This window comes from Heteronotia binoei, chromosome 18, assembly GCF_032191835.1.
Source record: "Heteronotia binoei isolate CCM8104 ecotype False Entrance Well chromosome 18, APGP_CSIRO_Hbin_v1, whole genome shotgun sequence".
In the NCBI taxonomy this organism is placed as follows: Eukaryota; Metazoa; Chordata; class Lepidosauria; order Squamata; family Gekkonidae; genus Heteronotia; species Heteronotia binoei.
The window spans coordinates 48,560,788-48,577,037 of NC_083240.1; the positions used below are offsets into that span (position 1 = coordinate 48,560,788).

The 16,250-nt window shown below is 48.6% G+C and overlaps 1 protein-coding gene across 5 annotated transcripts in view; it reads left to right on the forward strand.

The window, feature by feature from the left end:
* The first annotated feature begins 10,525 nt into the window (after positions 1–10,525).
* SGSM2 (small G protein signaling modulator 2) overlaps positions 10,526–16,250 on the forward strand; it is a 174,155-nt gene continuing 168,430 nt past the window's right edge. For all 5 annotated transcript variants that reach the window (XM_060259242.1, XM_060259244.1, XM_060259243.1 and 2 more), the window contains exon 1: positions 10,526–10,585. In XM_060259242.1, coding sequence (XP_060115225.1) covers positions 10,529–10,585 — 57 coding nt within the window. In that variant the 5' untranslated portion in view covers positions 10,526–10,528. The remainder of the gene's footprint in view (positions 10,586–16,250) is intronic.

The window sequence follows — 16,250 nt, forward strand, 5'->3', positions numbered from 1 at the left end:
ATATGTTTGACACCCCTCTTCCCTTTCAATGGTTGGGGAGGGAACCAGGCCCCCTTCCAAGACCGGATTGAAGCTTGGAAGGCCAGCAGTGCCCAGTGCTTGCTCTCTTGGAGCAGGGAGCCGCTTGCTCCTGCCTTCCAAGTTTCAATCAGCGAAGATGATGATATTGGATTTATATCCCACCTTTCACTCTGCATTTCAGAGTCTCAGAGTGCCTCACAATCTCCTTTACCTTCCTCCCCCACAACAGACCCCCTGTGAGGTGGGTGGGGCTGAGAGAACTCTCACAGCAGCTGCCCTTTCAAGGACAACTCTGCAAGAGCTATGGCTGACCCGAGGCCATTCCAGCAGCTGCAAGTGGAGGAGTGGGGAATCAAACCCGGTTCTCCCAGATTAGAGTCTACACACTTAACCACTACACCAAACTGGCCAACAGCAGGTGACTTCCTGCTCCCAAGAATGCAGGCACTGGGCACGCTTGCCTCACAAGCTGCAAATTCATAGCGGGGGCGGGGGAGGTGCACACTGCACCCATGGGGCAGCTGACCTTGGCAGGATGGAGCCCCCAAAATCAGGAGAACCCCCATCTGGACTGAGAGAGTGGCAGCCGTAGGGGTGGGGAGGCAGTCAATTGGGTTGTTTTCCATGACTTTAACTCATTAAATGGAAGTTTGACACCCCCTGACCCAGGGCCTGTTTTTGGGGCCCCAATCTGACCCTGCAAGTATGCCCTGCTGTCATGATCCTAGGCCTATTGTGGCCTACGGGCTCCAGGGAAGCCTGTATCAGAGTAGCTACAGGGCCTACATTTCCCAGGATCCCTTCTGTCCCTCTGATTGGATGGGCAGCAGTTTTGAAGGGAAACCTTGCCCAGAGGTAGGGTTGCCAAGTCTAACTCAGAAAATACCTGGGGACTTGGGGGTGGAGCCGGGAGACCTTCCCATTCCCTAAAAAAAAAAAAATACAGCAGTGCAATTCTCCTGAATACAGTCTTCATTTCCTCATAGGATTGCCAAGTCCAATTCAAGAAATATCTGGGGCCTTAGGGGGTGGAGCCTGGAGAATTTGGGAGTGGAGCTAGGAGCAAGGTTGTGACAAGCATAATTGAACTCCAAAGGGAGTTCTGGCCATCACATTTAAAAGGACCACACACCTTTTAAATGTCTTCCCTCCATTAGAAATAATGAAGGATAGGAGCATCTTCTTTTGGGGCTTTTGGGACCTGGGATTGGCAGCCCTATTTCCTCATCCCTCAGCAGCAGGCTGCAATCTCACTCTCTCTCCATCACACACAGCTGCCCTGGAGCAGTTTTGGTCTCAACCACTTCAAGCTGTGCTGGCATCAGATTTGGGTCTTTCACACAAGGAGAAGCAGCAGCTAGCCCTGCTCCTGGACCCCCCCTCCGCCCCCCAACCCTTGGTTCTGCTGAGGAGATCATGTAAAAAAGGAAGGGAGGAGAAGCCTTGCAGCGTGATAAATAGCAAGACAAAAGCAGAATTTTTAACCTCCATCCTGACATTTACCTTTGGGAGCAGGGATGTTTTATCTGCCAGTAACATTCTGTGCTGTTGGCATTTTGTTACCTCTTTGTACCAAAGTGGGCTCTCTCCAGCTTTGAGCTTCAGGTCAGCCCAGATGCTGCTGGAAAATGCCACACTTTCCAGTACAGCCAAACAGATACTGACAACATGTTTTTGAAATGCGCATATGCATATGCACTCGCGCACACACCCCGCTCAAAAGTTGCCATGTTTCACACTGTTCTTACCAAGGCTGCAACATTAGCAGCGTAATCAGACTACCCAAAGCTTTTAAATTAACTAAGTAGAAGATACTTAAGATTTCAAATGATTTTTTATCATGCAGGTACTCATAAAAACTACAGGTGGCAAACTGTAGTTAGAAGAGGCACGGTTCTTCTGTGTGAGACGGAGACCCTTCGACCTGCTGTCTGTAAACTGCCCTGCGTGCTGAGATCACTGTGTGACAATGCTTAGTGATTATCTTTTGGCTAAATCATGCTGCTGATATTTAGGAGCCAAGGAATCTGATTTCTGTTTTTCAAAAACTAGGAGGGAGTCCCAGATTTAAGAACTGTCACTGTTTAAAAGCAAAGTGGAAACAGAAGATTAACGCAAATCAGAATCTAGATTTCAATAGTTTGCTGTTGTACAAATTTGAAACTGAATAGAGTGAGATTTCTTCTTTATTTATTTGGGGTTTTTTTACTGTCATATTGTTAAAGTGTTAATGTTTCCATCTTTTATGCTTTTAAAGTTTGATTTTACTTTGTGATCCACTTTCGGTATTCATTTATAGAAACCATGGTCTATACGTCGTCCTAAATACATCGGCTTTGTACAAGATTCACTTGTTGAACCTTGTTTTTTAAAGTGCATATTCTACTTTTGTTATTTACACTTCTTTTTTTGTAGGGAGTTTTATTTTCGTCCTCTTGGGAGGTGAGGATATTTGAGGGATTTTTCCCCCAAGCAGCCACTTAGTCAACATTTGGCTGTTTACTGAAACAGCATGTGAAAGTTCACAGCCTGCTCTTTACAAGGAAGAAAGAAATCTGAATGGCTTTCAGGGAATTAGCAATAATGGCTTGGTGGAGGAAGCCAGCTCACTCTTTGCCTGGCTGCTACTTGACATGTTCTAGGAAGCGGGTGGCAAGCAGATGGTGCCCACAGCCTTGACAAAGGGGGCCTTTCAGTCACAGCAGGCAGCAGAAGCCCAGTCTGAGCTCCGTGTGGGAAGTGTGGGAGGGAGTCCCTTTGCAGTTTTTCCTACCTCTTGACACAGTGAATCCCAAGTTCCTTTTAAAAGCCCAAACACTCAGCATTATTTAAAAAAAAAACAAACCTTGAGGGAGATTTGGGAGGGGAGGAATTGCAAAGTCAATACCAGACTAAAATGTGTACATAATATTGCTGCTGCTGCCTCCCTGAGCCACTTAAAGTGCCTGCCGATCAGCTGACAGTTGGTGGGCCCTTTAATTCGCACTTGGAGGCCAGCAGCAGCTTCTGCCGCCCCTCCTGCGCCATTTAAACAGAGCAATGTAGACTTCTGCAGCGGCATCCTCCAAGATCAGCTGTGGTGAGTGGTGTGGCAGGCAGGGTGCATCTGTGGTCATGGGGAGCTTTCCTGGGACTCTCTCAGTGGTGGCAGCACTCAAGAGAGTCCACTGCTAGCCAGAGAGGGGGTGGCCGTGGTCGGAGCAGACTGCCAAGGAGGGAGGCTCCATGCGTGTGCATGTGCACCTGACTTCTGTGCACAGCCCAGGAGATGGGGGTGGCTCCCCATCTGGGTGGGTGAAGGCAGCTGGGGCAAGAGGACCAGAGGTTGAGGGAGCTCTCAGCCCATTCCTCCCCACTCCTGGGCCCTACGTGGCCCCAGTGGAAGGTGTGGAGGGGACAATGGGAGCGGCTCGAGGCGGGCAGGGATGTGCCCTGGGAAGGTGGGGGCCTTTCTCTGCCAGGCAGCCTGTGCTCACACAGCCCAGAGAAGACATCTAAACTCAGTGACTGCAAAGTTTACCTGTTGTTAATTTCATTGGACTTGAATTAAGCAGTGCCCCTGAGAAATTTAAATAGCCCCCAACTTTTGAAATCCTGGCTATGGACCTGCCTATGCTTGAGCATTAAGGCACTCTGCGGTGTACAACTGCTGCTTCATTTGCATTGGAGTCTCCAAGCCATCTTTTGAACCTTTCATCCCTGGGCAGTTGGGCTGTTTTAACCTGCAGATTCGAGGGGGTAGTACTTAAAGTGGGGGGCAGGTTAGGGGTATTGGCTTTGACTTCAGCCTGGGCAGGGCTGCAAGGCAGGAGTCAAAAGTCATGGGCTATATGAGTTATTAAAATAATACAAAGGCTACTATCCTGTGCCGTTACCCGAGATGAGTCTTTGCCCTGAGAGGCTGTAGGACTCACTTGCTGTGGCTGTAAACAGCTGTTTGCTTGTTTGCCTCTGCCCTTCTTACTTGAGGGGGACAGAGCAAATCAGCACAATCAACAAAACGGAATAGTCCAGAAACTAGGCAATTGGGTTGTAGAGCCAACCAGAAGTCTGAAAAACAGAACTGAAGCAAAACCTGAGTCTTCACATGACACATGATGCAGAATTTCATAGTCGGATCTTACAGCAAGCTGTACTGACCAAGTGTTACTTCTGTGAATCATTTTGCTCAGGGCAACCTATTGCCTGCATAGAAAAGCCATCTTGAATAGTTCAGTCTGTTGCAGAGTTTGCAGGAAGCCAGGAGAGGGGGAGCCTCAATTACCTCCTCAGGCAGGTTGTTCCACAAGGTGGGGGCCACCATGGAGAAGACACAAAGTATATGGGGGCAGTTGTTGATTTTGCCCATTTGCAGGGTGGTATCTGCAGAAGGCCCTGCTCAGAGGAGCAAAGCTGTGTTGTGGTGTTGGTGTTGGAATGATTAGACACATTTGCAAGGTGAAGACAAACCAGATAGCATCTTGCTTGGAGGCTTAATAAGGGCAGCAGGCCAGGTAGAGTTGACTGTGCTGATTTTTGGTTCTGTGGCTGCCGCCTTACACAGTGACGCATGTTCTGTCACGTAATACTGATGAAGGAGGGAGAGGGGGAAAGGCAGATCTGTAAGTCTGACCAGTTGCAGTTGTCGGACACCAGCTTCTGAACCTGCACACTGTAGCAGAACAGCAGGACCAGTCCACCTGGGCATTGAAAACTGTGACACTTGAGCAGTGTTCTTCTGAGGCCCAGTGCTTAACTAGGCTTGGGGTATTTTATTTCCTGGGGCAACCAGCCCTTCAAAGATGACCAGGTTTTATCTAATGGGAGCTGGAAGCATTGATGGAAGTTTAGCTCTGGTTTGCAAATAATGCAGATCAATCAGTTTCACAAGCTGCAAAGCCATCTATGGATTATGTGTGTTTTGTTGATCACTGGTGACTTTATAGTATTCCTGTTGTTCAGCCAACTGGAATCTCTTTCCCTCTTTCACAAGCCTTATTTCAGTCATTTGGGTACATGATTACTTAGGAAGTTAGTTGTAAACAGGGCTTTTTGGGTAGAAAATGCCCAGCAGGAACTCATTTGCATATTAGGCCACACTCCTTGGTGTCACCATTGTTTCACATAGAGCTTTTATAGAAAAAGCCCAGTAGGAATTCACTTGCATATTAGGCCACACCCCCTGACACCAAGCCAGCCGGAACTGCGTTCCTGTGCGTTCCTGCCCGAAAAAAAAGAGCCCTGGTTGTAAATTGTTCTCTGTATTTAGGGTTAGCTTATTTTGAAAAGCAAAAAAGAGGACATATTTCCTGACTACTTCAAACAAGTGATCATTATGACAAATCTCATTTGAAATACCTCCACTATTTAAGCTGTAATAATTTCTACTAACTAGGAATATTCCTAACCTCTCAACCCAGTTTTTAAAAAAGAGCTCAAAGAGGATGGACAATAAAAAAAGAGGACATGGTAATATTTACTAGTAATCTATATGCCTAATTCTCAAAATGGCCTGTGTGTGTAGATGCTTCTTTCCACAGGTCGGTACATGGAGGGTAGAGATGTTCCTTCACACTCAGGTCATTCCTCAGGCGTGCAAAAAAATCTTACATGTTTAAGCAAAGCATATGGGGATACTTAAATCCAGGCCTCAGATTCAGCAGGAGCTCACAGAAGCACAGCTCCTGAACCTTTCTAAGGGTTCCACCTCCTCCTTCCCACCTGCCCTGTCCATTGAATAGGAGGTGCAGCCGCATAACAGATTAGGAGAGCAGCCAGCCAGCCAGCCATCAGGGCCTTTACCCCCCCCCCCCCCCAGCAGCCCTCATTCACCCCTGGAGAAGCCCACACCAGGTGCCCCTCGACACAAGGGCTGGATCTGACATAAATGCCACTTTGTCAGGCCAGGCCATGTGTGTCATAAAATGTAATGCCAGGTACGGGAGATGCCAACTTTATCAATAAAGCTCCAAGTTGGTGTGTCCCCCCTGCAAAGCCCCCTGGGCTGGGCGGCGGGGGGTGGGGGGCGTGCAGAGGAAAACCTGTATGGGTGGACTAGAGAGCCAGTGGAGCAGCACTAAGCAAATGGCCCTATGCTGCTTGGAAGGGGGGCAAACTCCTTCCCCAGCTGCTCCCACCACAAAGCTGTGAGCCTGGGTCCCAGGCAGGAGTAAAAACACAAAGCAGCTGGGTGTTGCAAACTGCCCCCTGCCCAAGCCTCCAGTTGCTCACAGGCTGCAAGCAGACGGGCAGCCCCAGGCGTGTGGGAGGCAGGGAAAATCTCTCCTGTTCAATCCAGAGTGGGGGAGCAATGTCTGACATCCCCCCCCCCCCCGCGACATGCCTGCATATCATGTGGGGGAGCACATTGGAGTGTCTACATGTTGCAGCACACCACCCATTTGAAGAAGTTTTTTTTTAAAGAACCCTTCCCCCTGTTCAGAAGTGCGCCTTGGGACTGTGAAGGAAGGAGGGGGAGGGAACTGCCTGCAATGGATTGACGGGTTCACACCGCCAATCAGTTTTCTTTGCTCAGTTCTCAATGAAGCTTTCAAAGCTTTCCCTGAGACTTTGGTGCCGTTTCTGCCCCACCTCCTTTTAATCTTTTCACCCTCCAGCAGGGTAGGACAAGAAGCTATTTGTTACCCAGTCTGTGCATATATGTCTCACATCCCCCATGGTCGGATGTCCAGAAACGTGGGAGGAGCATACAAGGAGCCTTTGCCACCAGTTTTCACCTGGTGGCTATTTAATCAATTCGAGTCATCAGAGAGCGGGGTGAGTGTGAGAGGGCCGCACCGTGCCCTTTAAATCCGACTGGGGGAAGTGCCTATGGTTGGGCCACAATGCCCGTCTGAATGCAGCCCTGGAGAGGCTGGTTCTGCCCCCCCCCCCCCCCCCCGGCCTTATGCTTGACAGCCTTGTTCTATTGCTTTGGACCAACAAAGCTACCCACCTGAATCTATTTTCAGTTTGTTGGCTAAGCTTTTGTGGTGATGCATAGATGCATATTAACAAAATATGTTACAGTGTGGTGTAGTCTCTGCAGTGTTAGACTAGGAACGAGAGACCCAGGGTAAAATTCCACACTGCCGTGAAAGCTTGCAGGGTGACATCAGTCAGTGCTTTGGGTCCCCATTGCAGGGGAAATAGCGTATAAATAAGTTTAAGGGAAAGAAAAAGAACACCTAGTGATTGAGTGGCCTTCTTTGTATGTGCCACTGTCAGGGAGTGTTTGTAGAGAGGACATGAAATGTTGAAAGCTGTCTGATTCAGCTAGAACAACTCCAGCTTGATTTTTGCCCTATAAGAAACAGATGTATATTTTCACATCATCAGTATAATTTCTTTATGCTGAAAGTTCCCATTAATTTTAATGCATTTTTTGATATTTTTGCATCAGTTTACATATAAATAGCTTTTAAATAGCAGAAACAAATAATCAACAGCAGCAATAAAAGTGACCCCAGACTGACTTGCTTTTTAAAGGGGTTCAAAACCCCCCAGTGTATTGTAGTTCTGCCTTGTGTTTGGTTCTGCGCTAATGGAAGTGAATATGGTTGGAAGTGAATTTGGTTTAATGGTAAAGGTGGAAGCACCAGTCATTTCTGACTCTGGGGTGACATCACATCATGACATTTTCATGGCAGACTTTTAATGGGGTGGTTTGCCATTGCCTTCCCCAGTTAATCTACGCTTTCCCCCCAGCAAGCTGGGGACTCATTTTACCAACCTCGGAAGGATGGAAGGCTGAGTCAACCTGGAGCTGCTACCTGAACCCAGCTTCCGCTGTGAGCAGAGAGCTTGGACTGTAGTACCCAGTTAATTCCAAGCCAGAGCACCTGGCTGTAAAATAATTGGTTGCCATGGTTACTGATGGAACAGTCATCATCTGAGTGTTCCACCTGGGTGGCAATGTTCTGCCTCTGGTGTGGTGAGAGGGGCTGCTTTCTGTACAACCAGATGGCGACTAAGTGATTAAACTCTTTAAAAATTGGTCTCTTCTGGGATGGGGAGGGGGGGGCGGGGATTGGAAGAGAAAAGATGGTTGGTTGCAGCTGCCCCAAGATTAAAACAATTATGCTTAATTTGTTTTTACTTTGAAATTTGCTGGACCTCAAGGGCACCTAGACAGATAGTACTCTGTTTTATTTGTATGTATGCACAGGACGTTTTTTGAGCAGGAATGCACAGGAACTCAGTTCCGGCTGGCTTGGCCAGGGCTCCAACTCAAAAAAGGTCTGTGGCAGAGGGAAGGCACTAGGCAGCCACACACTCCCAGACCGCACACTCTGCCCTCTCTGCCACGTCCAGCCTCCAATGGGCTTGCAAAGAGAGCAAGAGATGCTGAGCTGCCCACAAGTGCCCCCTCCTGGGAGAAGCTGGACCTGCTGCTGCCCACTCTGCCACACGTGGCACTCTCTCTCCAGCCATGTTGGGGGGGGGGGACAAAACAAGGTCTCTGAATGCACAGCAACTGTTTTCTCTTCTGCCCTAGCTCAGAGACTCCAGCCATGTATTTACCAAATGAAGGTATCTGTGATGTCATAATTTTGTAAATTTCAGTACAATGTTACCCTTATGAATGAGGCAGAAACAACAAGACACCTGTAAATGAAAATTCAGAGAAACTTTTTAAAAAGTTCCGCTAAAAACTATTGCCTTTTACTGTCAGATTTGTGACCATTAGTTTATCCTCTATGCACATGGTATGCATGTTTGCAGATCTTAAAGTTTATTAATTCTAAAAGTGAATTTCAAAAACAGGACACAGTGGGAGACTGCTGAGATACCACTATAACCACTGGCCAACTCCCACCTTTTCCTGGGGTTTGGCCCAGCCCAGGGGCATTGTTAGGGGGCTTCCTGCTAAATTTCTGGGGAGCATCTCCCTAAATCCCCCATGGCCCCACCTCCACAGGTAGTGACAATGGAGGCCCCTGCCTGTGATGTCACTGGCTCCTCGCTATGTCAATGAATCCCAGTTCTTTTAGGGACCTATCATAGCAATGCCTCTGGCCGAGCCCCAGCACCCCCCCCCCAGGAAATTGGAAAGTCTATGCCCTTGCTTTGACCCTCCTGAGTTCCCTTCACCACCTCCTAGATAAACATATGGTTAGTGAGATCCCCATGACCTGCCTCCCATGAAGTTTTCTCTCTCTCTCTCTCCCTCTCTCTCCCTGTGCCACCCTGCAAAGCCTGCTTACAAGAGGCCTGTGGTTCATTGGGAAAGCCCCCACTTTGCTTGTGGAGGGTCACAGGATCCTAGAGCAGGACCAGTGTAGGGTAGTGGTCAATGAGAAACATCTGGGAGGCCCAGATTTGAATCTCCACTTTGCCCTGGAATCTTGCTGGGTGACCTTGGGCCAATTGCACAATCTCAGCCTAGCCTTCCTTACAGGGTTGTTGTGAGGATAAAATGGAGAAGGGGAGAATGTTGTTGGCCACACTGGGGATGAAAGTAAATGAAGTGAAATAAAGAGGAGGGGGGACCTTGAAGAGCCATCTCGACCTAGATGGACAGATGTTCTGATGTGGTTTAAGGCAACTTTCCAGATCCTGTTCTCTCCTGGTTTTAACGGCATCCAAGATCTTTTAACTCTGAATTCCCAGTCTTTTGATCTATGCTTCTAGTTGCTGCTGTTAATCCTAATCTATGTTTTGGGTTGTTAAAAACTTTGAATTCTTCTTCTTTGTCCAATATATGTTTGCAGTAAAATACTCTGAGGGTTTCATGTTTAAAGCAGGAGAGACATTTCCTAAGTAGAAACTTAAGTGTGGCTTTGAGCCAGCCAAATGGGCAGAATTCCCTGGCAGGCATGAAGTCAGTCAGGAATGACATTTGGAAACTTTTCGTCCCAGACTGCAAGGACAGTATTCAGATTATCAAAACCAGAGTGCCTTTCAATTCCTGCACATTGGTATCCCGCTATAGTAAGAGAGTTGAATTTTCAGTTTCCAACTGGAGAGAGAAAGTGTTGGTTTGCACACTGGCGTCTTGGAGTCCTCCTTTGGAATCTCTGGTTGAAGGCTGCAGGGGGAGAGCGGATGCCGCCCCCCCCCCAGGTAGGAGGGGCCATGGATGGGTGGGCCAGGAAAGGGCCCCTCTGGGGGGAATCTCACCTGTGCCCGAGAGTCTCTGCACCAGGCCTCTGCCTTTCTCCGGAGAAACTGAACTCTGCAGTCTGGAAACCTGGAGGTTGGCATCCGAGTGGCTCAGAGCAGGCCCGCTCCCCTCCTCCGCAGGGGTCTCCGGCCGGCGACTGGCGGGCCTTCCTGCTGCCAGAGGAGGCGGCGGCGGCGGCGGCATTGTGAAGCCAGCTGCTCCCCCCCCCCTTCTCCTTGCAGGAAGGGAACAAATACTCTGCACGTGCTCAGAAGCCGGAGGCCCCGCCCCGCCCCGCCGGGGATTGTTCGCCAAGGGCCGGGGGCGGCGCCAGCTGGGCTGACGTCAGCGGGCGGGGGGGGGGGCGGCCGAGCGACTCTCCCTCTCCCTCTCCCTCTCGCAGGCCGGGCGGCAGGAGGCACCATGAGCGGCTCGGAGACGGCAGCGAAGGAGAAGCTGCTCTGGAACGCCAAGAAGGAGGTGAGCGCGCAGGCGGGCGACCGGGAAGCTCCCTTCCTTCCTTCCTTCCTTCCTTCCTTCCTTCCTTCCTTCCTTCCTTCCTTCCTTCCTTCCTTCCTTCCTTCCTTCCTTCCTTCCTTCCTTCCTTCCTTCCTTCCTTCCTTCCTTCCTTCCGAGGCGGCGGCGCTGCTTCCCCCTCCCTGCTCCGGGGGCCGCGCACGTCGTTCTGCAGCATGTGCCCGGGAGCATGTGCAGAGGGCTTTTCTCTTGCGGAAAGAGCGGCGCGGGCTGGGGGAGCCGCTGCAGCCTGTGCTCGGGGCGGGCTGCGGCTGGGAGGGAGGGGGGGTTCTCCGTGCCGCCCCCCCCCCCCCGCGTGACGCAGCCGGAGCGTCTCCCTCCTCTCCGGGGGGGGGGCATTAAAAAAAAGCGAGAGAAGCGCTTCGTCCGGGACTTCTCGGCTGTGCCACGAAAGCCTTTTGAAGAGGGAGTAGCTGGATTTCTTTCTTCCTTGCTTTTTTGAAAAAGCTGATTAATCAGATGAGTTTTTAATAATAATTTATTGTTTGGCTGAACATCTGCACAAATTTTCCAATAAATCAAACTACTGTCCTAAAAGATTATTTTGTGTGATTGCTCAGAGACCCCCCTCAGAAGAAATATCCCACCCTTGTGCACCCACTCCTTTTCTCTGCAGGGCCCACCTGGGAAGGGGCATTCCACCTTAGGTGGGAGATGTGAAGAAGAAGAAATGCTTCTGCTAAGAAGTTGGGGTCTCTGGAGAGGCATTTCACCCCATTCTTACTGTCAATATATATTTTAAGAAGTCTGTTGCCCAGCTAACTAGGTGCATCTTTTTAATCAGACGTGTTGCTAGGGTGATGATGAGGCCAGAGTGTTGGTCAAGGCTTCTGGAGATCTGAATCCCACCCCTCACCCCCGGCCAGAAAATGACCTTGGGAGAGCTGCTTTCTCTCAGTGTAACCTACCTCACAGGGTTGTTTTTTAGAATTAAATAGAGGAAGGGAGAATGATGTTGCAAATTGCTGTGGATTCCCATTGGGGGAGAAAAGTGGAATAGAGATACATGAACACTGCCATCCAAGGCAGAATTGCATCCTTCTAAGGTCACCAAATGTCAGCAGGCTCTGTTTAGGGTGGCACCATAGATACAGCTGGTTGGTTAGTTGTCTGAACAGTTGCAGATTTGTGAGGAGCTGTGGATTCAGGAGATTTGTATGCCTCTTAGTTTAGCATGCACCACATGATTTCCCTTGAGCCAAGGGCCTTTTCTAGAACTCTGAATATGCCTGCAGGTATGTGCAGAATACATTGTCCAATGCCAACAAATATGGAAAACGTAACAGTGGCCCACAGACAGGAAACAAGTTACATTCCATTCTGAAAAAAGGAGACATCAAAGACTGCAGCAACTGTCAGATTATCACATAAATTTCTCATATGAAATTTTACAAGACAGTTACCATATATGGAATGAGAAATGCAAGACAGAGTGGGATGCCAAAACCACAAATCAGTGGGTTCTAGATCAAATCCTGCCTGAACTGTCTGTAGAAGCTAAAATGACCAAACTGAAGCTATTGTACTTTGATCACATTATGAGAAGACAAAATTCCCAGGAAAAGACAAGAATGCTGGGAAAAGTGGAAGGCAGCAGGAAAAGAGGGATGGACTCCATCAATTAAAACAGCACTCCATATTATTAATAAACAACATCCTTCTTGACTTTGTTACTGCATCCTTCTTCAAAGGAGCTCAGGGTGACGCAACTGGAGGGGCTGTCTCATTTCCTCCCTAACAGCAACCCTGCGAGGTAGCTTACATTGGAAGAGGATGTTTGGGCCAAGGCCAGCCAGTAAGATTCACGAAGCCATAATGAGAATTCAAACCTAGGTCTGCAAGACGGACTGCTGCACAGCATTGACTCCTAGTGTATTATCTGGCATCACTGACATGCCAGATGTTTTAAGAGTCTCTGCTCCATGGAGCTTGTAATTTCAACTTCAGCATGCGCAAGAGGCAGTGAGAGGTGGAAAAAATGACCACAACAGGGGTAGAACTATGCATATTGTTTCATTCCATGTATTTGGGTTGGGAGTGAGATATAAAGGACTGCGGCAATGTTTTTCATTCAAAGATGGTTTCCAGTGGTGCTTGGGGATCCTGGCCTGTCCACTCTTTGAAAGTTCAGCTTGGCTGTGCCTCTCTTTGGTGTCATATTTTGTCTGGATATGTGTGTGTGTGTGTGTGAGAGAGAGAGTCACAACTGACTTATGCAATCCTGTAGGATTTCCAAGGCAAGATACTAAAGGCAGTGATTTGCCCTTGCCTGCCTCTGTGGACTTCCCTGCTGATCTCCCATCCTGTTACTAACCAGGCTAATGTGGCTGAGTTGTTGTGATCTGATGAGACTGGGCTAGCCTGGACTGTCCAGGTCTGGGCACGGGTGTGTCAGGGCAATTGACTGGGAGCTTAACTTGAAAGAATAAAAGGCAAGCAGAGAGATCCCTCCCAAGTATTCATTTGACAACATAATTGCAGTTTGATTTGGTGGCTAGAGAGGAGGGCAATGAAGATGGTGAGGGGTCTGTGGAGACCAAGTCTTATAAGGAAAGGTTGAAGGAGCTGGGCGTGCTTAGCCTTGAGAGGAGACAACTGAGAGGTGATAGGATCACCATCTTCAGGTACTTGAAGGGCTGTCATATAGAAGATGGTGTAGAGTTGTTTTCTGGTACCCCAGAATGTCGGAACAGAACCAGTGGGTTGAAATTAAATCAAAAGAGTTTCTGGTTAAACATTAGGAGGAACTTCCTGACAGAGCAGTTCCTCAGTGGAACAGGCTTCTTCCTCCTCGGGAGGTAGTGGGCTCTCCTTCCTTGGAGGTTTTTAAGCAGAGGCTAGATGGCCATCTGACAGCAGTGCTGACCCTGTGAATTAGGCAGATCGTGAGAAGGAGGGCACAAAGGGTTGTATCAGTGCTTTGTTCTTGTGGCCCTTTCTGACATGCCAGGGAAACACTTTAGGGTCAGTCAGCAGTTTTTCTCCAGACCAGTTTGGTAACGGATCCTGGAGGTTTTTGCCATCTTCTGGTCACTGGGTGGGTGGATGTGAGGGGGAGGTATCTGTGGATTTTCTTTGGGGGATGACCCTGACAGCTCTGTGATTCTAAGATAGTGGGTTCAAATTCTGATGCATCCATGAAGCTCACTGGGTTATCTCAGGCCTCATTCTTTCTGGGTCTGGTCTACCTTACAGGATGGTTGTGGCAGCAGAAGGTATGGGGATGAGGTGAAGAGTTGCTTGCAGAATAAAAATGGTTGGATAAATAAAAATCCATACTTCTGTGGTGTGGTGGTTGGGAAATGTGCCTCTTTCTTTGAGGTAGTACTCGGTTTGATGTGTCCTTGGGGCATTCTGGATTGCTGACCTGAGCTGCCCCATAATGTCTGTGGGGACTGTTCAAGTCTTTGGGCAAGCCAGGTATGGGGGCCTTATTTGGACACCTCAGTCTTCAACAGGGTCTTAATTTTTCTTGAGCTGTGGGAAACTTTGATCAGGTGCAGAAACAGAGCAAACAGAGCATTGTCCAAAAGCGTTGCTCAGAATATTTCAACTCTGCCTTGAACTAGTGAGGGACATCTCATACTAGAAGTAGGTTTCTGAAAGCAATTCTGCTCTTCTGGCTGTGCAAATGGGTGTTTTGTGGAGGCATGGAGTGAGGAGACTCCTGAAAGCCACTGGGCTATAGTGTAGAGAGTGCTGAGTGTGGATGTGGGTTCAAATTAGGGAGCCAACATTGTATGGTTTTTAGCCTACTTCTCAGGGTCGCTGTGAGGATAAATTGGTGAAAGGAAAACCATGTTCATTTCTCTAAGGTCCTCGGAGAAAAAGTAGAGTTTATATGTCAGAGAGAATCCTGACTCAACCCAAAGCTTTGCAGTTTGTTGATGGCTTTATTTATTGTACATTTAGATGGTTCTGCTCTGCTTTTCTCTCCAGAGGTGCTTCCAGTGTTCTCTCCTCCTCTGCGGCAGTCTCGCAAGAGTCCCGGGAGGAAGGGGTGGCTAAGGGGGGGGGGGGTAGGTGACTGGCCCAAGGACCCCCAGCAGGGGGCTTCCAGGGCAGACCAGGGAGGGGCCTTCTTGTCCAACACTCCAACCACAACTGCCATCCAGGCACCTGTGCAGATGGGGAGGGGTTTACCAGTGTATCCCACCCTGAGCTCTTTGGAGCCTGGGTGGGGAAACAAAACATGATGGATAAAAGGTGAGCATGGGATGATTCCTGTTCTGCGCATGCTGTTGATAATAGAATTAGAATCCATACTGACGCCCAACTGGTGCCACTTGGGGGTGGGGTAGCATACTTGGCCCTTGACCTGCTTCCTGCAGGCCTGCTCAGCAGGGAGGACCTCCCACCAGCGGCAAGCAGGCCAGCTTGTGCTTCACATCCTGCTGGGAAGATCCAAGTAACACCTCTGTGATCGCTGTCAAAACGGTCACTTCCCTATTAAGGATCCTTCTCGGTCCAACTGGACGCTGCTCAGCTGTTATTGCACGGCTGGTTCCCTCTAAGCTCCACAGTGTTGTGAGCACAAATTCTACCTCATGAGTGGAAAAAGCTAGTGGCATTAAAGTTGTGAGCAAGTCTACATTTGACTATCGCATAAATTAGTTTTTTAGAAGATTATTTCAATAACCTTGTAAACATCTCAGAATGAATTATTTTAAACTATATTTTAAGAATAATTTAAACATAAGAGAAAACAAAATAACATCCATTTTCACCTAGCTCTTTCCACTATATTGGTAGACCTGTTCTCTGGACTACAGGCCTACCTGCCCCAGTCCACACTATATTGGTAGATCTTGCCTCTGAAGAACATGTCTACCTGCCCCAGTCCACTATCGTAGTAGACCTGGCCTCCAGAGAACAAATTACTCGCTTCAGTTCATTGTATTGGTAGACCTCGCATGCAGAGAACAGGTCTGCCCACCCGTTTCCACGATGTTGATAGATCTGGCTTGAAAGCCTTAGAAAACATTCCAGCACGTGGGGCGGGGGGGGGGGGGGGAGGAGCTCTTGCAGTCTGCTTTGTTGCAGCTTAAGTATAATGGAGGAGGAATAATCATTGTCAGAAGAACCCTGCCTATCCTAGCAGGAAGTTGCTTAAATGTTATCAGTGTGCCCAAATTGCTTATTTATTCAGATATTTATATTCCACTTTTCCTTGTGACTCAAGGCAGCTTACAAATCATACTGAAAAGTGTAATATGTGTGTGCAAAAAAAATATCATTTTTCTGGCTCCATTGTAGCCTGTGGGAACCATTGTAGTCAATAGCTCCATAGGCTATAATTGATCTGAGGGTATCTGGAGCTTGAGGGCCCCTCTTTTTTTGAGGCAGAGGAACCAAATTTGCAGCACAGCTGCTGGTGCCTCTCAAAAACCTCCCCATGTTTCAAAAAGATTGGACCAGGGAGTCCAATCCTGTGGGCCCCAGAAGGAGGTGCCCTCATTGTCAGTGGAGGTTGTGAGCAGAAACAGAGCCAGTTGTGAGTGTTGGGACTGAACAGGTATCAACCAAGCAAACTCTCTTATGAAAACATAGGTAGAGTTTATTCGTTTTGATAAAAGATTTAAACCAGCTAGCCCAGAGACTGGGTTTG